Below are 23,339 nucleotides of genomic sequence, written 5' to 3' on the forward strand. Positions count from 1 at the left end.
CTGAAAAATGGGCAAGAAAAAAAAATGTTTTCTTATTTTGTACTTGCTCTTTTTTCACAAAGCATAATGTTTTTACAAACTAAAATTAATAGTTTCCACAAAATGAAATCAAGTTAGATAAATGGAATGTATTGAGGATTCTTGTGCTAAATATGTGTAATAACGTGTACCATTGGGTTAGGGAATGTGTCGTGTAATTTGTGGCTTTACCACTAATCAGAAGATGTGTTCATTAACCTTGTAGTGTAGAATATTGTGTGTTATACCAAATCCACCCCTCCAAACTTTTGTAAAGCAAAATACATGCACACAAATATATATATATATATATATATATATATATGTATATATATATATATATAGATCTAGATATATATAGATCTAGATATATAAAAGGAAGAAAATAAAAATTCTTTCCCTCACCTCCCTCACATTTTTTTTCCTTCCTTACAATATGTCTTTAAATTACATTTTTGTATGAATATTATGCTAAGCTAATCGCACAGTAAGTGATTTTGTCAACAGTATTGTCTTCTTCTCTTCACATAGCTTATCATTTAGACCTAATAAATAAGTAATCTCTCAAAAAAAAAAAAAGAAAAAAAAAAACTTTTACATTACTGCTGTTGGAATTTTATAACTGTTACTATTTTTTTGTCTTACTTTTTAAACAATGTATTAACAATTTGGAGCTTTTCTCCCCGGGCCTCTAATGAAAATGGACATATCCAGCTAGACTAGCCCAGTCAACAAATGTAAAATAAAATAAATAAATAAAATAAATATAGAATATGTAGGGGTATAGTGTGAGATGGATATAGAATGTGGGGGTCTAGGGTGGTCTGGAATGTGATTCAAGAAACATCTTTAGGTTTAGGAAAACAGCATCACAACCAGCCAAGTTTTTTAACCCTACTATACAAAATATCTCAAGAATTATTAGAACCAGACTCCCACGTACTCCATTTCTGCTGTTTTTTTTATTAGTTTTTCCCATTGACTGTGATGGGCTATGTTAATTCTCTGCATTTGTACTGAATAGAGCTTTAGGTACTCGAGTATGTTTTTATGGATGAATAGTCACCTGAGTGACTTTCTCATGTAGCTCCTGTTGTATCTTTCAAGACAAAGTATATTTATTTGATGTATATTTTAGTAATACCCCACGGCTGGGTGTAGGTAATGATTGGTTTACCCACGGATGATGTGGTTTGGTCATAAGAGCAAAGCGCAAGTGAATGAACAAAGCCAACATGGCTAAAGCCAAGCATTATCCTCACCCAGCCATGACTTATTGCTATTAAGCAATTCTGTTAATTCTGTATAAAGTCTATTTAATGTTTCTGTAGGGTTCGCATTCTTCCCCTTTAAACTATTAGACTAAATAGTTCTGCTTGCCTTTACTTGAGTTTTGTTTCTATTTTTAACATTATTCATTTAGAGGTTGTAATCTGGTTACACATTCTCATTATTTAGAAAAGTAAAGTTCTCTCGTTTTGAAATGATACCCTAGTATAGACATTTTCCTTTTAGTCTATCTGCAATTGTACACATTTGCTCCAAAGAATGTGAAGAACAAACATAGATGAGAAAATTATAGCCAGTGTAACACACATTGCCAGAATTCATTAGGTACCAGGATAGCATTTAACGAATGAAAAACAATGTTAGTGCTGAATAAATACCAGCAGTACCTGTAGTGTATCCCCTTCACTTGGCCATATCTATGGGACTAGAATGGAAACTGGCACCCACAACTAACTGAGTCACTGAACTAAAATGTTATTACAAAGCTGAGCAGTTTTGTCATACAATTGAAATTACCCTTTTTCCTCTTTCAGTTGTTTTAGACTTCTCATTTCAATTATTTAATGAAAGTGCTCAGCTTGGGTGGCCACAGTGATGCAGCGGTTAGCATTGCCACCTCACAGCAAGGGGTTCTCCGGTTCGATCCTCGGCTGGGATGCCTTCTGTGCGGAGTCTGCATGTCCTCCCTGTGGTCACGTGTTTCCTCCGGGTTCTCCGGTTTCCTCCCACATCCCAAAGACATGCTGTAGGTCGATTGGACACTCTAAATTGGCCCTAGGTGTGAGTGTGTGTGCCTTCTGTGGAAAGTTGGGTGCGCTGGGCTGGCAGCTCAACACCGTAAAACTCCACTGCCAATCATGAGCGGACAAGGTGATCCGTTGTGGCGACCCCTAACCGGGAAAAGCCAAAAGAAGAAGATGAAAGTGCTCAGCTTGGTAAGAAAATCATACTCCATTGATTCATTTGGTTGTGGTGTCAGTTTCCTGTTAATTTTATTTATTTATTTTACATCACTGGGACTTCCCTTTTTTCAGTTCAGTTTGGTAAATAAAACCATTTTTAAGCTAAGTGTAGGCTTTGGTATACTGTAGCACTTTAGGTAGCCTGGGATATTTGTTTCTGGAAGGGTTATTGCCTCTATTTTATGTCTACAGTGGATACATTGTAATTTTTAGTAAATACCATTAATTATGACAGGGTAAGAGGAATTTTAGTAACTTTAATCACAACACAAGGGTGAAGATAAACTGTGATAACATGACAGGAGTGTGGACATATGTTGATGATGCGTCAAGGGTGTTTATACACAAAATGTACCACACTGTTAACGTTTATTTGTGGTGCAATATTGGGCAATTACTGTTGGTTTTTTTTATACTAGGCTGTAATGTTTGTATAAGTTGCCTTTTAAATAGGACTTCAGGTCATTGGAGAGTCTCAGTAGTTTTGCTATCCATTCTGCAGTTGCTGCTCACTCACTTTCCTCCAAAATGTGGAACAATATTTCTCCTCCAACGAGAGTCACAAAAAAAAACTTTAAAAGTGTAAAACTTCTCATCTGCTGCACCTGAAAGCATTGTAGCAGTGTCATTATACGTTTTCACCTGGATAATTTCCCTGCCTTACTTTTTAATTACTTCAGGATACTCCCTTATTCAGTAATGGAAAATAAGCCATCTAACAGTCATTCTAGCACTATAATCCTATTTTGTCCATTAGCTAATATTCACACGGTTCGTGCCTCTTTAATATTATTGTATTCTTGACTTGTAGTTCCCCTCACTGAATCATGCAGCTCCCCACCCTTCTTCCACTGTTATGCTGCCATATGGTAGACCAACTCAAAATGCTCTCTCTTCTCATTCAAATCTTTCTAATTTCAACCTGTTAGTAGTTGTCAGTCAGTATTGCTTCTATTATGTTCTTTCTTTATCTCATTCAACTTTCCCAGTTTTCCTTATTATGAATCAAGGGAAAAGATGTCTCACTCCATGCCTGGTATGCTATTTAAATATGTAGCACTAGAAAATATTTTATGTTAAGTTTTATATTTTTAGTTCTTAGAAACTTAGTTTCACATTATTCCAGCTGTCTGCTTAATTCTGTAAAGCCTGTTATTTTTAATTGCAGTGTGAGTATTGACATATTTTTCACTTTTTGTACACAGGGCATTGACATTTTGATGCATTTTTCATATGGTATTGACATTTCTGTATTTTTCTGGAGTTTTTCTCCCTGGGTTGTCACTGTTTCTGCTGCCTTAATTTTTGGCATGAACCCCCTACCATTCTGTATTTTGACTGTATTTGCAAAATCTGGCAACCTGCAACATGATCTAGCAGGGTAAGTTACAAAAGTGTTTAATAGTGTGCCATCAAAGGAATGTCAGAGCAGACTTGGGTTTCATTTATATCACTCCACGTGTTTTGTAGGTTGATTTCACCAGCTATGCATTTCTGCTTTATTGTCTGAATGGGTTTCATTTACTTTTGGTTTAATTAATTGTCTGCATTTGGAAAGAAAGAACTGCTCAGGTATGCTTTTATGCTGTAAGTGATGGTGGTAAGTCTCTGTCTTCCAATAAAACAGCCCAGAGATATCACTAAATTCTAGCAGAATGTTACCACTTTAGTTTGAATTATGGCTACTGAATGAGATTTCCTAAAATATGCTGCATGGTAAGTTCTCCTGTAAATAAATGTAATGAGTAGTTACCATTGTATGGCATTTCTGTTTTACTATCTATAAGGCCATTTGCAGAAACTGAGATTAAACTACTGCTTTCTTAAAAAAATTAATAGTACTCTATAACTTGCCTGCTAAAGACCCACTATTTCAGTTTTGATAGCATGTCAATCTTTGTGTTACTGCTGTAAATTGTGAAAGCTAACAATAACTACTACAACTATACAGGCTCATGTTCATGATGGACGCAAAGAAAACCCATCAGGATTTATGAAGACATTTGCAAAACTGCCAAAAGGTGACGGAAATCCAGGAGTGTATGCTGTAGACTGTGAGATGGTGAGAGATTTGATTTCTTGCAGACATTCAGCAGCTGTCATTTGTAAAACCTGGCTGTATTTAATTTTTCAAAAATACATTTTAGGAACTCTGCACCTGCTGACATTTAAAAAGTTGCATTCTTGCCCATTTAGTTCATATTGGAAAAGAGACTATTAAAGTTTACCCATCATCCTGGCAGCTATCAGGGTTGTTCTTTCTTTGCTGCCTAACACACACACCTTGCGTGTCAGGTATGTACTACATGGATGTGTGGGCATACACCGGCTGCAGTGGAAGTCCATCATCCACTATCTTGAATTATGTAGATCTTCAAGCAACCTTACCTCTCGTTATACATGCATATTTCACTAGTATTCTGATCTCTACCCCAGGGTGCATTAATGGTTTGTACATGTCCTCTTTGAAGGTTGGGGGTCGGGCTGGCAACTCGGCACCGTAAAAATCCACTGCCAATCATTAGCGGACCGGAGTTCCACTGTGGCCACTCCTAACCGGGAAAAGCCGAAAGACATAGACATGGCCAATGGCTGACCACTCAACTTCATCTGCTAAAGGTGAGCAGGCATTACTTCTTATCTTCTTTCCCTCAGCTCCCAGGCTGCTACCCAAACAAGGTTTGGCTGGATCATCGGGCTCCATCCCTCCATATATTGGAGCAAGCACATGAATTTTATTGTATTTAAGAACTGCACTACAGAACTGCGTTTGTAGAAGTTCATCATCACTTCTGTTATCCAGTTATGAAAGCATAGTTGCTGGTAAAGTGATAACTAGCTTCTAAGAAATATTAATATAACTTTCATTAACCAGGATTAAAGTAATTATTTCATTGAGTATTTTATAGTCATACATATTTCATTATCTTGATAGTCTGTCAATATCTTATCTCTGATTCTTCTATAAAGTCTTTGCCTTCTGTCTGTACTAAACTATCTTGTATAATTATTTTTTTCCTTTTTTCTGCACGCATTATTATCTCATAATGTTGCTGTACATTTTAATGGCTTGTCTTGTTTCTTTGTGATATTGCAGGTCAAAACATTATCATCCTGTGTGCAATACATATTTTAGCTCCAGGAGACTCATAGTAATGATGTTTTCCTATTAGTGCCTTGCCCACATCTGATATGCGTAAATGTCAGCTGCAAGTTTGCAGTTATCTACAGGGCTGGTCAGCCACAGGTGCCGGGGGACACCTGTGGTAACTACTCATTTCAGAGAGAGTGTGTGCCTCCCACACTAATAGATTAGGATCTGTCAGTTAGATAGTTTGCTCTCTAGTGAGTAACACATGGGTTTACATTTCATTGTATTAGCCTGTTAATAATACCAGAATATGGGATGGCATCAGAGGCCTTGACCAGGTCCAAGTAGGCAGTATGTGAACCAGTTTGCATTAGTGACATGTTCAAAGAAGCCCACTAGGTACAGGATCTGCTGTAACAATTCCAAACTGGATTTTGTAAACACCTTTATTGAATTATCACTTGTGACATAAGCAAATATACATTTATACAAAAGTAATCAAACTGTATTAAATAAGAAGTTATGTGCTCATCATAACGTTCCATGTGAGTTGTTCATCTCTCCTTCATTTTTGACTGATAGATTCAGAGCTGATCCATCGGCTCTGGTACAGCCGTATGCAAAGCTCGAGGTCTTCCAGCAGCTCGAGGCCAAGCCCCTATCCCATGAATGCACTGTGAATTACCTCAGATCTTGTTTGCTGCATGTACTATAACCATATAAATGAGCTATCCCCCTATGGAAAGGAAGAAGAAATTGAGCAACCAGGATGAGACCAACATCTAGGTCAGCTATCAGCCAGGAGGGGGAAGGAGGGAGGGACGTAAGAATGAAGGCGAGATGAACAACTCAAATGGAATGTTATGGTGAGTACATAACTTCTTAATGTGAAGTTGTTCAATTTCGCCATTCATTCTTGACTGATGGGTAGCGTCCCTAGCACCATCAATATCGGGTGGCTCACGGGAGTACATTCTTCAGGACTGTAGACCCAAAAGAAGCCCTGTCCTTGGAGGCCTTATAAATTTGTAATGTGTGATAAAGGTATGCGGTTTAGACCAAGTGGCTGCTGCACAAATGTTATCAAGCTGCAATTTGGCTTGGAATGCAGAAGATGTAGAAACTGCACTGGTTGAGTGAGCTTTAATCTTGTGTTGTAAAGGCATATTAGCAGCTGAGTAGACAAAGGTGATAGTCAGATAACCATTTAGACAGAGTTGTTTTAGCCACTGGTCTACCTTTTCTGGATTCAGAGAATGAAACAAAGAGCTGGTCTGACTCCCTGATATCTTTTGTTCTATCCAAATGATGTTCACAGACAGCTCAGATTTTATGTTTGTGCAGCATATACTCCAACTTATTCACATGACCATCAAGGTAGATATGATATAAGTCCAGAAAACTTTAATAGATGGTTAGCGCTTTCATGCCCTTCTGAGCACTTCTTCAGACCATACAACTACAATAAAATAATGTCATTAAATATATGCCTCAATCTTAAAACACCTATCACATGATAGCATCAATTAAAATCACTTGAACAGCCTCCACCCCTTCAAAAAAGGTTTTAAAGCGACTGGGCCATTCAGCCCTGGATGTGCATCACTGTGTAACCTTATAATTCAGTTAGTTTCTCTTTGTTCGAGAATGTTATTGGAGTCACCTAATCTCATATTAGTTGCTATCTGCTCTAATACTTTAAATTTGAAAGTATGTGTGTTATCTGTGTTCATTACATGTGTGGCCAGAGCATTCCTAAATCAAACTTTCTGATGGCTAGTAGATGTTCACATATCCTGTCCATCAACTGCCTCTTGGTCTTCCCTACATAGAAACTATTGCATGATTGACAGACTGCCAAATAGACCACAAAAAGTACTATTGCAGTTTAGTTTTAAAGTGAATAGAGTATTCAAAATGAGTGACAGGGGGTATAAAAATAGGTTGTGTATCTATATATGTACAAAAATTACAGCTCCCACACATTGAAGTAGAGCCAGTTTCAACTTGTGTGTACGTATCTGATGCATCATAACAAACGTTTGAGGTTACGTTTGTTTTTAAACATGAATCTTGGTCGTGGTCCTACAACTTTTCTAATCTTTTCTACTATTAATTGGAGAGGCCAATTTCTCTTAATGATGTCACAAAATAGTCCATGATCACTAGTATAATGCATTGAGAAGTTAACTTGATCTTTCTTATTCTTCTTAACTCTGGTCTGAGGTGTGGTGATGTTGTCATATAGAAAATGTGCTGTAGTATGTCTAAGCTGACTAACTTTTGTTACCATTTGGTTCACTTCTTTATGTTTATATCCCCTATCTCTAAATTTGTGGGTTAATTTAGATAAATCCCTCTCAAATACTTCCTGAACACTATCTAATCTTGATATACGCATCCCCTGTCCTTTTAATACATTCTTGAATATCCTGGTAGGATGCATAGTATCTCTGTACAAAGTGGCATTAACCCTGCTTTCATTCCTATACATTTGAGTTGCTATAGAGCCATCCAAAGTTCTATATAATCTAACATCTAGGAAATCCATGGATGTATGCGAATATCGATAAGTAAACCTAAGAAAGTTTGTGGTAGTATGCAGATAATCCACAAATGTAGGTATTAATTCACAAGGACCTTTCCACAAAATAAGTAAATCATCTACAAACCTCTTAAAGAAGACTAAATGTTTCCTATAAGTATGTTCACATAATACAAACTTTCTTTCCCAGTTACTCATAACTAAATTAGCATAACTATTTGCGCAGGGGGTGCCCATCGCTACCCCCTGCCATTGCCAATAATATAGCCCATCAAAGTAGAATAGATTGTGTTGTAATATGATGCTAAGTAGACTACAAACTAACGTATTCTTTGCCTCACTAAAAGTACTGTCAGTTTTTTTTTTCCATAATAAATCTTTATTGTTATATACTTCATACAAAATTATAAAATACAAACTACTAACTAACTCTTTAACAATCACACCAAACAATATATAATTTTTACAAGAATGCTTCCATATAAGACATTAGAAATATAAGAAAAACACAGGAATAATTAGTAAGTTTCCAATATTGAACAGTTTGATTAGACATTTCTCTCCAAATATAGCAATGATTATTACTATCTTCAATTCAAAAGTTTTATGCTAATATAATATTAAATATCTGTTCCCAAATTTTCGGATTATTGATACCTTTACTATGTGAATTTAAAAGTAGTTTATGAGCTAGTATATGTTTTGTTGCCAGCACTCTGAAGTTTTGCCATGATGTTTTAGTTGGGTCTAGCCAATTTGAAGCTATATAAAGCTTCATTAGTAAGAAAATATTAATATGAACTATACTCTGTGATCTGGTAAGTTCCTTCGGGGGACTATGCAAAATCATAAATTTCCAAGACAGTGTTGTACTTTGGTAGCCCACTTTCTGAAGTTGAATTTTAAGGGAATTCCACAGTTTGTATATACACTTACAGCTCCAGAACATATGAAGAGGATCAGCCGGTTGTGTTTTGCAGTATGGACATGTTGCAGAGTTTTTAGAATTAAATTTATGCAGGGCAAGGCGTGTATAATATGCTTTATTCCAAATCATCAGCTGGGTAAATAACAGTTTTTGAAGAGAAGTAGATTTAATAGTCAATTCAATTGCCTTTAACATATTACCTTTATCTGTCAATAATATTTTCTCTTCCCAATAATTTGATGATAAAACTTTACCTTGAAATTCAAGTTCTTTAATTAATTTATTCGTTGCTGTTATACATTTAGTATCCTGTTGGAGAGCTTGCCACAACTCAGAGCATTTATGTATAGTCTCTTCATCCAGTTTAAAGTTTTGGAGGTAACTTATAGTAAATTCTCTAATCTGTCTAAGAATAATCAGGTAATTTTTAGGTAAATTAAATTCTTGTCTTATTTGGTTGGGCGATCGATCCAGATGTTTATATATATATATCAATCATAGTTAAATTAACAATTAATGGAGACTTCTTTAGATCAATTAATTGGTTGTTCAGCTTTACATTTGGGTTCCTGTGAAAGGGCTGAAAGACCATCATATGCTGAAGTAAATCCAATGATTGAAATAGACTCTGTAAAGATAATATTTCAGTTTTAATGTGTTCCACAATCCCATATACCTTCAGAATATCTTTACCTAGAAAGGGCATTGCTTTAGGATTAATGTTCAACTTCAAAATATATTCATAGTTCAGGGTTAGCCAAGTTGGTATCCACTTAGTACTAGTTATCTCATGATTGGCCATTCTTAAAATCCTATTAGAATTCACAATCAGGTAATACATTTCAAAATTAGGCAACTCCAGACCTCCTTTACTTTTTGGGGTCATTAATTTGTCATAAGATACCCTAGTTTTCTTTGGCTCCCAAATAAATTTAGCCAAATTTTTATGAATTTGTTTAAAAAATGTTCTTGAAAGAGATAAATGGGCTGACCTAAAAATATACAGTAACCGTGGCAATACATTCATTTTTTATAATAGAAACTTTTGCTAATACTGGCAAGTGCAAATTTTTCCATCTTACAAAATCAGAAACTATTTGTTCCCAAACCATTTTAATGTTATTATTATAAAAATCTTTATTATCTGTGGAAAACACAACACCTAGGTATTTAATATTATCTTTGAATGTTACTTGCCCCACTAAAGGTAATAATGAGAAAGGTGTAGGTGTCTTTAAAGGGAATATATAGGTTTTCCCCAAATTAATTTTATAGTTAGAAACCTCTGAAAAATCATTAACTGCTTTCAATATCTTCTCAGTGTCTGATATTGGAGATGCACAATAAATATTCAGATCATCAGCAAAAGCTGCCATTAATATTTTAGTTCCATACATTATTGGGACATTATGATAAACCTTCTGCTTAATATATAAGAACAAGGGTTCAAGATAAATATTAAATAGTAAAGGGGACAAACGACAACCCTGTCGCGTTCCCGACCTAATCTGTATTCTTTTGGAAAAACTTCTGTTAATATACAGTGTAGTATAAGGATTACTATATAAAATTTGTAAGATTTGAACAAATTCAGGGGATATATTAAAATAAGGTAAGAGATGAAACAGAAAATTCGTGTCTACCCTATCAAAGGCCTTCTGTGCAACTATTATAAGAGCATATATATTCAGATTATTTTGCTTAGCATGCACTATCATAGTATGTAATGAAAGTGTATTATCACTTGTTTGTCTACCTGTCATAAATCCAGCCTGTTCTTTAGATATTATATGAATCATGATTTTCTTCAATCTAAATGCTATAATTGAGGTTAAAATTTTCATGTTTACGTTAATTAATGATATCGGTCTATAATTGTCTAGGTTCTGGGGATCTGAGTTAACTTTATGTATAAGAATAGTTTTGGAAGCATTAAGATGAGGATCATGAATTTTATTCCTAATTATATAGTTAAACACAACTGAAAGTATCTTACCGATAGACTCTGCAAACTTCTTGTAAAACTCCACTGTCAACCCATCAGGACCTGGTGATTTCTTTGGTTTCATATGCTCAATTATATATATTATTTCTTCTGATATCGGTTTAACCAAATCATTTTGAATATCCTCTCCTATTTTTGGAAACTTAGTCAGGTGTAAAAATTGTTCATAAACTGTATTAGAGGATATATCCTTCTGCCCCTCATAAATATTAGTATATATTTTCTCAAAGATATCAATAATATCTGCAGTTTTACGATATATCTTATTAAGTTGTATTTCTGAAATTTTCCTATTTGTTTTTGATTGATTAATGATCCTAGTCAGCACTCTCGATGGCATTTGAGCATGATTAGCATACTTAACTAGAGTCTTATAATCTTGAAACATTACTCTAGAGTTTTGAATTAAAAAAGTACTGTCAGTTTTGATAATTTCACTTAACATTTTCCAACCTTGTTCATTAGGTATATTGGTAAAAAGTGATTGCACATCCCAGGGCTAAAAAACATACATCATTCATTTCAACACAAGACTCTAAAAATGCTGTCATATCAGTTATAAATTGTTTGGTGTCCTTTAAAATAACATCAGATTTATCAACCAATATCCTTAGCTCTCTTTCAACAAAGATAGACATAGATTCAATGGCCCATCCCCCTCCTGAGACAATAGGTCTCATTGTGGGTCTGTCCACTGACTTGTGTATCTTCGGAAGCCCATTCAAGATGGGTACTGTCGGATGTACAATTTTAAAGTAATTAAACAAATCCAATGAGATCATACTTGACGCTTATTGGCAACGGCAGGGGGTAGCAATGTGCACCCCCTGCGCAAATAGGTATTGGGAAAGAAGGTTTGTATTATGTGAACATACTTATAGGAAACATTTAGTCTTCTTTAAGAGGTTTATAGATGATTTACTTATTTTGTGGAAAGGCCCTTGTGAATTAATACCTACATTTGTGGATTATCTGTATACTACCACAAACTTTCTTAGGTTTACTTATCGATATTCGCATACATCCATGGATTTCCTAGTTAGATTATATAGAACTTTGGATGGCTTTATAGCAACTCAAATGTATAGGAAGGAATGCAGGGTTAATGCCACTCTGCACAGAGATACTATGCATCCTACTAGGATATTCAAGAATGTATTAAAAGGACAGGGCATGCATATATCAAGATTAGATAGTGTTCAGGAAGTATTTGAGAGGGATTTATCTAAATTAACCCACGAATTTAGAGATAGAGGATATAAACATAAAGAAGGGAACCAAATGGTAACAGAAGTTAGTCAGCTTAGACATACTACAGCACAACCTATTCTATATGACATCACCACACCTCGGACCAGAGTTAAGAATAAGAAACAAGATAAAGTTAACTTCTCAATGCATTATACTAGTGATCATGGCCTGTTTTGTGACATCATTAAGAGAAATTGGCCTGTCCTATTAATAGAAGAAAAGATTAGTAAAGTTGTAGGACCACGACCAAGATTCATGTTTAAAAACAAACGTAACCTCAAACGTTTGTTATGATGCATCAGATACGTACACACAAGTTGAAACTGGCTCTACTTCAATGTGTGGGAGCTGTAATTTTTGTACATATATAGATACACAACCTATTTTTATACCCCCTGTCACTCATTTTGAATGCTCTATTCACTTTAAAACTAATTGCAATAGTACTTTTGTGGTCTACTTGGCAGTCTGTCAATCATGCAATAGTTTTAATCTAAGGAAGACCAAGAGGCAGTTGAGGGACAGGATATGTGAAAATCTACTAGCCATCAGAAAGTTTGATTCTAGGAATGCTTTGACCACACATTTAATGAATGCAGATAACACACATACTTTCACATTTAAAGTATTAGAGCAGATAACAACTGATATGAGATTAGGTGACTCCAATAACATTCTCGAACAAAGAGAAACTAACTGGATTACAAGGTTACACAGTGATGCACATCCAGGGCTAAAAGGCCCAGTCCCTTTAAAACATTTTTTGAAGGGGCGGAGGCTGTTCAAGTGATTTTTAATTGGTGCTATCATGTGATAGATGTTTTAAGATTGAGGCATATATTTAATGACATTATTTTATTGTAGTTGTATGGTCTGAAGAAGTGCTCAGAAGGGCATGACAGCGCTAACCGTCTATTAAAGTTTTCTGGACTTGTATCATATCTGCCTTGGTGGTCGTGTGGATTTTCTTGAGCTGTTTTACATTTTTACTGTTGATTTCCACTGGTACCTATCATTTCCCCAGTGACATTATTTGTCTTTATTAATATACTCCAACTTGTTGGAATGATTAGGGAAGAAAACTGTAACTCAATTACTTGATTGATATTAGTTTCTGAACAAACTTTGGGCAAAAAAGAGGGATTTGTCCTAAGAGATACTCTGTCAGCATGAAAAATCAAATAAGGAGGGCTGATAGATAAAGCTTGAAGTTCTGAAACTCTGCGGGAAGAAGTAGTAGCAACTAGAAAAATGGTTTTCCACAACAAATATTTGAGGTCACAAGATGATGCTGGTTCAGATGGGGGAAGGATTATACATGACCGCATAAAATTTAGATTCCATGGAGATTTCACAGGTGGTCTCATATGAAATGTCCCCTTGAGAATGGCCTTGGATAACTTGTGGAACATATTTAACCCGTCAATCCCAAGATGAAAGTTAGATATAGCAGCCAGCTGGACCCAAACTGTTGCGGCTGCTGCTCCTTTGTTAAAAATCATAGTCAAGCATTCTAGTATGAATGTCAAGGGGGCTTAGTAAGTATCAATGTTCTGCTTAGAGGACCATATGGAAAATCTTTTCCACTTACTAAGATGTAAGCTTCTAGTGGACGACTTATGAGAAGACAGAAGGATCTGTTTTGTCTCATTGGAGAAGTTATGAAGCCTGGCTATGAGGGGAACTGGAGCAGCCAAGCTGTCTGCTTCAGTGACTGTAGAGAAGGATGAAGGTCCCCCAACAGATGTGTCAGAAGGTCTAGAACTGGGTCCAGAATCCAGGGATCCTCCAAGAGGTGTCGACGGAATGGGAACCAAATCTGCCGAGGCCAATGAGGGGCTATAAGAATGATGGTCCTTCCCAGGGATTTTGCTTTCTGTAGAACTTTGGGTATCAGTGGGATTGGTGGAAATGCATAGAGACCCGGGGGCCAATCATGTAAGAGTGCGTCCCTCTGGGCTTCTCCCTGAGGAGGAATTAGGGCACAGTAGCTTTTGCATTTCTTGTTGATGTGGCTGGAAAAAAAGTCGCAGCAAGGCTGCCCCCATTTGCAGAAAATACTGTCCGCAATCTCTTTCTTGAGGGACCACTCATGCGGCAACAAGATTGCCCTGCTTAGTTTGTCTGCTATCATGTTGGATCTCCCCAGGATATGCATTGCCAACAGAAAGCACTGGGAGGAAACGGCCCACTGCCAAACTCTGAGGGCTTCTCGGCAAAGGGGGTAAGATCTGTTTTCCCCCCCTACTTGTTCAAGTACCAGACTACTGACCTATTGTCTGTTTGAATTGCAATTGTTCCTAGGGGAAGAGTGTCCTGGAAGTACTGCAATGCCAAAATTACTGCTCTCATCTCCAGAACATTGATATGCAAGTGTGACTCCTGATCTGTCCATGTGCCTTGGGCAGTCTTTCCCTGAAAATGCCCCCCTCCCCGACCCTATCAGGGAAACGTCCGTGGTCATTGTGGCTACTGGAGAGGGTAGAACAAAGGGACATCCTATGGTGACATGAAGAGACGTCAACCACCGCTGGATATGTTTCTTGCAAGAGCTCGTAATCAGTGTGGTCCATGGAAAGTTCCTGGTAAGACAGTGAACAACAGCCATTGAATGATCCGCATATGCATTCTTGCTAATGGTATGGCTAGAATTGCTGCAGCCATCAAACTTCTGAAGCTGGTGCACTGTCTTTCGATACCAATGTGCTGACATGCTGATGACCAAGGAAGACTCTTTCGATTGGTAGCCTTAGAGTGGTGGCTGAGGTGTCTAGCTCTGCCCCGATAAAAATGATGTGCTGCGAGGGCGAATGCATAAATGATTGCAGAGTGACAGAGTGTTCTCCCTTGCCTGAATCAGTTGATACCTGGTGGTGGTGGTAAGGAGCCAATCGTCTAGGTACGGAAACACCTGGAATCCTAGAAGCCTCAGGTGAGCCGTGACCACTGCCATGCATTTGGTGAACATTCGGTGGGGGGGGGCTGTAGTGAGACCAAAGGGCAGGGCTCTAAACTGATAATGATTGAATGATTGGCTCCCAGCTGGAAACGCAGGTGATCTCTGGATGGCCTGGCCATTGTGGTAGTACGCATCTTTGAGATCTATCGAGCACATCCAATTGTCTTTCCCTAAGAAGGGAAGTATAGACTGGAGTGTGACCATCCGGAACTTCTCTTTCTTTACATATTAGTTGAGTCTGCTGAGGTCCAAAATGGGTCTCCAGTCCCCTGTTTTCTTTGGTACCAAAATGAGCCTTGAGTAAGTTCTGGATCCAGTTTGGTCTGCTGGGACTGGCTGGATGACTCTTTTTTTTTTTTTTTCTCTAGCAACTTGTGGACCTCTATAGTTGCTTTGTTCCCTGTAACTGGGTGGAACGTCTGGGATTCTCCTTATGGATGGGGGGGTGGCGAATGATATGAAGTACCATCTGGAAATTATACTTTGTACCCAGCTGTCTTTTGTTATTTCTTGCCAGGCGTCTGGATACAAAGATAAATGACCCCCGACTGCCTCCAGAGCAGGACAGTTGGGCCTCCTTTCAGGAGCGGTGGTAGGGTTGACCCAGAGAAGTTATCTCTGTCACCCTGATGTTGCGGACCCCCTCTGCCGGAAGGGTGGCGTCTTCCACTATTACCCCCTCCTCTGCCCTGAAGGGGGGGTTCCCCACGTGTGTCCTGAAAGGCTCCTTGGGCTTTCCGGAATCACATTTTCCTCCCCTTTGGCCTTTGGCATAAGGCCACGTTGGGGAGGAAAAACAGACTGTGACGGCAGACAGAGTCTTTCCCTCCTCTTCATACCTGGTCAGAGTTTCCTTCACTTTAGGCTCAAAAAGGGATGAGTAATCAAAAGGGGTGTTTACGAAGGATGACTTAAAGGGCTCCACGAAGGAACACAAGTGCATCCAGGAATGTCTTCTGAGAGTGATTCCTGTACCTGCTGACCTACTCATTCCATCAGCTGCATAGGATAATGAAACGCATGGATGAGTTGACAATAGAATTTAGTGCAGCAAGCTGGGCAGCAACTTTGTCAGAGGCCCCTACAGCTACTGTACCCTGAAGAGTATCTCCCAGCTCCTTAAGGAGATCTCTTTGCAACCTAGTGAAATGGGTTAAGTAGTTCAGTGAGTGGAGAGCAAAAGTCGCTGAACTAAACATGCGTTTCCCATATCTATCCATGATCCTAGACTCTCTATTAGGAGGATGGATAGATGAGGAACTCTCAGACATTTCCTTTGTGGTGGCTGCCGCCACCCATCATGGCATCAACAGGGACTCCTTTGGATAAGAAGGTTTTATCTGGTGGGGCTGATATAAACTTGTTAGGCCTCCTAGGAACAGGCTCCATGGACTTCGGTGACTCCCACCCCCTCCGAGAGACCAACTACATGAGCTCATCAAAGGGCGGAGACACCCAAGAGGTAGAGGGTTGAGACTCGAAAGCCTTCAGGAGAACTGACTTGTCCTCAGTAGGACTTTTGGACTGCCAATCACCCCTCTGCCTTAGGATCTCAAGTATCTCAGCAAAGGAGATATCCTCAGAGGGGGACCGCGGGGACCCTTCTGACTCATCCAAGTCAGTGTCAGATGTTAGACTCCCGTGCGGAGTCCAAGTGTCTCCTCTTGCACAATCTCTTTCTGGGAACCTCCTCAGTGGGGAGCCTCTGGGGAGGTCTCGGAAGAGCAGGGGGCACCCTGTTGGGCTACCTGAGGCTCTGGGTCTCTCTGCCTAGCCTGGACGATGGAAGCAGGAGACTACACAGGTGCTTTAGGGGATGAGGAAGTAAGGCCTGAAGTTGAGGATGGCTTGGGGGACAAAGCTCTCCTCATGGCCTCGAAGGCACCACGGCTCCGATGGGAAGGAACCAATGGATCCGAGGGAACAGTCAAACCTTCCTGCACTGAGGCCTTGGGCTCCAAGCCGGAGGTAGGAGTCGAGATCATCCGAGCTGAAGCCCCGAGAGGAAGAGTTGGCACCGACAAGTCGGTCCGACTATCCTTTCCAGACCCGACTGGAGAGTGTTGGCCCCTAGTCCCCAGTCAGTGCCGAGGATGTCAGAGTGGATGGAGCAGGTCTCTGTTCCAAGGGCTCCATGATCAACAGGTCTGCTTCCTCTGGCTCTGAAGGGCTGGTACGGCTCTAAGGAGGAGTAGTCAAAGCAGGAGTAGTGGTCTTCGGCTCCGGAACTGCTTGGGTCGGAGCAGACAACAATTTATCAAGGCCTGGTACCTGTAAAAGCTTCTGTACCAATCGATCCATATCCAAATCCAACAGGCTGACAGATGACCTAGATGAATGCACCGATAGTGCCGACTGTAGCAATGGTGACTGAGGCACTTCGGATACCAGCTCCAAAGCTGTGGGCTGGCTCTGAAAGGAAAAGACAGTCGGCTCCGAGGTCTATGGAGCCGATGTCACAGAATCCTCCAATTGTTTTGATTTCTTGGACTGCTTAGCGTCCTTAGATTCCACAGAAGATCTTGAGGACTTGGAAGACTTGCTGGCCACATCCTGGTCACTCAGTGCCTCTTGAAAAGGGTGCTTTAACAAGCCCCTGTCCATCAACTTCCTTTTCCTCTCTAACAACACTCTTGAAGAAAAAGAATGACATATGGCACAAGACTCCTGCAAGTGGACAGCTCCTAAACAGTAAACACACGTTACATGTCCATCCGTAACAGACATTTTTTGGTTGCAGTCTAGACACTTTAAAGCCAGACTTTGGATGCTTGTCTTTATCATCCACCATAATACTGCTGTAAAACAACACAGAGCAGATAATCTGCAATTTCCTAGGCTCTAACAATACACACACAAATGAGCCTAAGAAAAAAGTATCTCAAAATATTAATGAAGGTACTAGGCTCTAAACTCACACACAGAAATGAGCCTGATAAAGAATTTAACTAACTAGAAAAACTGTATAAGCCACTAGAATATTCAAACACACTGTACTAAACTAAGGCCAAAATACAGGAGGCCAACAATAGAAAAAGGCTATCTATAGCCACTAGAAGCTACTTAAACACAGTAAGAGAAAACTAGGCCAAAACACACAAGGCCGGTATTTTACATATTAATAACCACACACTGGAAGGGGAGCTAACTAACTTATCTAAGAAAAGTTTAGAAAAAAATTAGTTAAGGAACTGCTAAATATAAAAGTTTTTAAATAGTACTGGCCCGAGCTTGCACTGGAACCTCTGATCAGATGCCTTGGCAAACTAGATCTGGGGTAATTCACAATGCATCATGGGATAGGGGCTTGGCCTCAAGCTACTGGAAGACCTCAAGCTTTGCATACGGCCATACCAGATCCAATGGATCGGCTCTGAACCCAGCACTCAAGAATGAACGGCGAGATTGAACAACTTTTCTAGGCTTTGAGCCTACCAGTCTGATACATGCTCCCAGAACCATACATATTTTTATATATTAGGCAATTAGATTTAGTTTTAAATGTTTAAATTTTGTGTAATTTATTTTTTCCTATTGATTTAATAGCTATTCAAGACTTTTCTCTGTGTACCTATGAAGTTTTGTTTTTACAAATGTATATTTTGAAGACTTAATAGGCTATTTCTTTGAACACGTTTCCTTAATAACCAATGGAGAAAAAAAAGATATGACTTAATTATCTTAGCTTAATAAACCAACTTTAGTTTTTCTACTAGGCACACATCTTTTACAGAATGGCAAAAATATAATATGCCTTTCTATCCCAATAGGTGTAACCAATTTAGAAGGAAAGGGTACTGCTGTGCCGAGAGTTTGTTAGCTTGTTAGTGATACATTTGAGATGTTCAGTACAGTTTCAATTGAATATTTTAATAAAATTTGTACACTAGCAAATGCCTACTGGATTGCTGGTTTAAAAGTCTAAAATAGATACTGGACTTACTAATAGGCAGTAATTAAAGACTATGTTGATTTTTGTGGGCAATTTTAATTGCACCATTAATAGGGAAGACTGCAAAAATACCTGTTTATGATAAGCTAGTGTATATTATTAACTTGATGGATATATTAATTAGGATATCAGATTTTTACATTTCACATTCTTGAATTTGATATCCAAAACACATTATATAGAAAATTTATTTCAAATAGTTTAATCTCAGTGATGAATTTAAGGCTCAGTTGCACAGTATCTGGGCAACATTATGCCTTTAAGACTTGAGGAAAATTTTGTTTTAACATTGGCACATTTTGGCATGGTTTATATTTAAACTTTCAAAATATTGTTTTAAAAATAAATTGATCATTTTGTTCTATACAGTAATAATGGTAGTTATAGAAGAAGAATGACATATTATGGCTTGATGCACAGTATTCCTTTCTTTTAAGCACCTTTATTAAACTATCACTTAAGACTCAGACAAACATATTAACAGAAAAGAAAAAACATTTTAACATTTTCCATTTAAATACAATATACATTACATACATTTTCTTTACTACTATCATCAGTCCAGCATTACAAAAAAACTGTTGAATTCCTACCTTAAACTCCACTTCTCCTCCTCCTGAGCAATATTATGCATGTATTGTTCCCACAGTTTCCATTTACTTCTATGTAATTAGAATCTTTTATTTTCAAAGATCTCGCTTCCAGTTTTTCTCTCTTTTATAATAGTCAGTACCTCAAATATAGTTGGTGTAGACTTTGATTTCCATTTTCTAGTAATTGCTTTTTTGGCAGCAAACAAACTTAATCTTAATAAGGCCTTACTATTTCTAGGCAAATTCAGATCCTGTACCCCAGCTGAAAAGAATAATTTCTTTACTTATAGCTATTTGCTCACACAATAATTCTGATAAAGTACTCTGTAGAGAATTTTTAAAATCTGCCAACTCTTTCAACTCATTACACTTCCAAAACCTATGTTCCCAGTTGCCACTTTCTTCTCCATCACACCTCCAACATTCGCTATCTAAGGAAAACTTCTTTGAAGTCTGCTTGGGGTATAAAAATGCCTATGCAAATACTTCAGAGTTGAGATCCTAAACCTTCTGGACTGTGTTGCATATTTGGGAGCCATACATACGTCTTCCTGTTGTTTTCTTGTAAATTGCTTTTCAAATTTTTCTTCCCAGTCTTTTCTAGCCTCATCTAATTGGTTCTTATAGTTATCATGCAATATTTTATATGCCCTACTAATTTTCCATTTTCCAACAGCTGCTTCTGTTCTGCATTCAATTAAAACTCTACCAGAACAGGCCTTTCACTTAGAATCTCCCTATCCCTTTATTTGCCTGTACGCTGAGATCAAGCCCTGATATGGAAGGCAGTCTCTTGTCTGCAAACCAGATGTCTTGTTGGCTTCATCCCACTCTATTACCTTTGCTGCTTGAGCTATTTGCTCCCAGTATCTTGGTTCCTTTGCCAGTTTGCTCCAGTAACTTCCAGCTCCCTCTTGCCTGTTTTCTGTATCAGTACTTGCAGTCATCCCTACTGGCAGAATCTCCTTTCTCCATTCTCATATTAGCTTAGTTCTTAGAATACTTTTTGCTACTTTATGAATATAGCAGTCTGGTGGTTATTCTCCTTAAGGATTTGCATCCAAAACCCACTCTATTTCTACTTTCCCCCTTGATTCATCATCATCCCTTTCCACTTTGAATTATAAACTTCTGCTTTTATTATGTATATGAATGAGCCTTAACTCTGTAGCTCTAAAATATCCATTCAAATCAAGTAAACCTTAACCACCTTGTTCTTTCAGAAGGATCGCTTTATCCCAATTAACTCTTGCCCTCCTCCCCTCACAGATAAATTCCTTCAATTCTTTATTAATTACTGTCCACAACTTCTCCGGTTGATAAACGTATGCCTGACAGTGTACAAGACTAAAGGGGCTAAAAACATTTTCACTGCTAGTATCATAGTATTCTATCCATAAAGTTTCCAGTTTCTCAATTTTTGTATAATCTCTTGTTTAGTCTCTTCCCACGTATCCTTAGCTGCCATAACGCAAGCCTTTTTAATCCATACTCCTAAATACTTCATCTTATAGGTTCATAGGTTCATAGGTTCATAGGTTCATACTAGGCTATCTGCCCGAGGGATTTACAAGCCTAGCCCATAGTTTTGTGGCTTACGCCACCCCTTTAGTATGGGGAACTATACCCATTATTTTGCTGTGCCTCTGTTGAGCAGTGACACTGAGGTAATCCCTGGGGTATATCTGCGATCTCCCATCCATTGGTCAAGATTTCTCTTGAACAAGGCCAGCGAGGTGCTCTGCCTCACATATACCGGGATTTTATTCCACAGCATAGGGAGTCTTTGGGTGATGAATCTATCCCTCCAGCGTCCTATTAATAGCCGTGTCGAGGTTTAAGTCTCCGCCCTTGTGGCTCTGACGGATCTAGATTTTTGAGGTGAAGCATATTCATCAAATCTGGGTTTGACATGGCCTTGTATGTTAGGCAAAGGTCACCTCTGAGCAAAGGCGACTGAATAGAGCTGGAGTTCTTTCAGTCGGGCAGCATAGGACAGATGTTTGAGACCCTTTATCCTTTTGGTGAGGAACTTTGTGGCCTCTCCAGCTGCTGCAAGTGTCGGGTCAGATACATTCGAATGGGGCATTGTACTCAATCATTGGTCTGATGAGTGATGAGTATAGGGAGACTATGACCTCCCTTGATCTAGATGAGAATCCCTTCATGATAAGGTGGGCAATGTAGAAGGTCTTCCTAACTACTTTAGCTACATGGGTGTCGAATGACAGACTACTATCAACCTGGGTCCCCAGGTCCCTGATAACTTCTTCTATGCTCAGTGGATTGCCACCTATTTGGTAGCTAGGGGTAACCTTGTTTTTCCCGAAGGGTATGACTATGCATATTTTGGCATTTAACTTTAGGCCATGGCTCTGGCACCAGTTATCCGTTTCTGTGAGACCCTTCTGAAGGATATCTGTGTCAGATGTGTTTTCCACTATGGCCCAGTTTGCAGTCATCTGCAAACTTTGTCAGCCATAACCCTCCTGTGTTTGCTTGTACTTGGAAAAGTAGATGCCAAACAAGAGTGGGCCCAGGACTGAGCCCTGTGGTACACCACTTGTGACAGGCTTTGAGTCTGACATGGCGCCAGCAACTCTGACCCTGTGGGTTCTGTCACTCAGCCAGTTTGCAACCCATCTTGTGATGTATGGGTTAACATTTAAGCTGATGAGTTTTCAATGATACCCGAGTGGGGTATTGTATCAAGGCCTTCGCCAGATCGAGGTAGGCTGTATGGGCTGCCTTTCCCTCATCAATGGCTTTGGTGACTGTTTCGAAAAAGTCAACCAAGTTTAGAAGGCATGATCTGCCTTTGACAAAGCCAAACTGGGATGGATCCAAAGTCTGCAAATTCCCTATGTCTTTATTTATGAGGTCCATTATGATCCTCTCCATGGCTTTGCAGATGAGGCTTGTCAAGCTAATGGGCCGGTAATTTCCAGGGTCGGTGGAGGCACCGCCTTTGTGAAGTGGGACCACAGTTGCAGTGCGCCACTCCCTGGGTACGTATCCAGAGGTAATCCCATGAATATGTATATTGTTGAACCAATTCATTTGTGGATATGTAATTTACAGCTATAGCCTTTGTTTTATTTTTATTAATTTTATATCACCAAAAGACTGGAAACTGTCTCAGAATGTTCCACAACAATGACATGTCCTTTTCTGGATATATCTGGTACAAAATAATATCATCTGCAAATAAAGCCAGTCTTTCTTGATTACCATACCAATTAAATCCTTGCATTTCTGAATACTTGGTTTCTTTGCCAGTGGCTAAATATAAAGCAAACAACAAAGGGGAAAGAGGACACCCCTTCCTAGTTTCTCAGCTTATCTGATAGGAACCCTCTTAATGTAATTCATGCCTCCGATCCTTCATATATCCTTCTAATTACCCTTATTACTGTATCAGGGAATGAAAATGCTTCCATTGCCATACTCATAAAATCCCAGCGTACTCTATCAAATGCTTTTTCTTGTATCAGGACCCACCAACAACAGAGGTATTTTCTTAGTCTGCTTCCCTCTGGACCATCATTGTTCTGTTAATGTTGTCAAATGATGGTCTCCCCCCCCCCCCCACACACACACAACCATACTGATCCATATCTATCAATTTGGCAACACCTTTGCCATTTTTTAGATTGTATAGGCATAAACATTTTATACTTGTGGTTTAAAATTTTAATGAGTCTATATGAAGCTGGGTCTGAAAGGTCTTTGCCATCTTTAGATA

At 38.7% G+C, this 23,339-nt stretch overlaps 1 protein-coding gene across 1 annotated transcript in view; it reads left to right on the forward strand.

Moving 5' to 3' along the window:
- LOC122793438 (RNA exonuclease 1 homolog) overlaps positions 1-23,339 on the forward strand; it is a 1,054,392-nt gene that overhangs the window by 739,699 nt on the left and 291,354 nt on the right. Inside the window, exon 13 of the mRNA XM_044061436.1 lies at positions 4,222-4,332. Coding sequence (XP_043917371.1) covers positions 4,222-4,332 — 111 coding nt within the window. The remainder of the gene's footprint in view (positions 1-4,221; positions 4,333-23,339) is intronic.

The sequence above is a fragment of the Protopterus annectens genome, chromosome 2.part0 (genome assembly GCF_019279795.1).
Source record: "Protopterus annectens isolate FY-2018-M chromosome 2.part0, PAN1.0, whole genome shotgun sequence".
Lineage (NCBI taxonomy): Eukaryota > Metazoa > Chordata > Ceratodontiformes > Protopteridae > Protopterus > Protopterus annectens.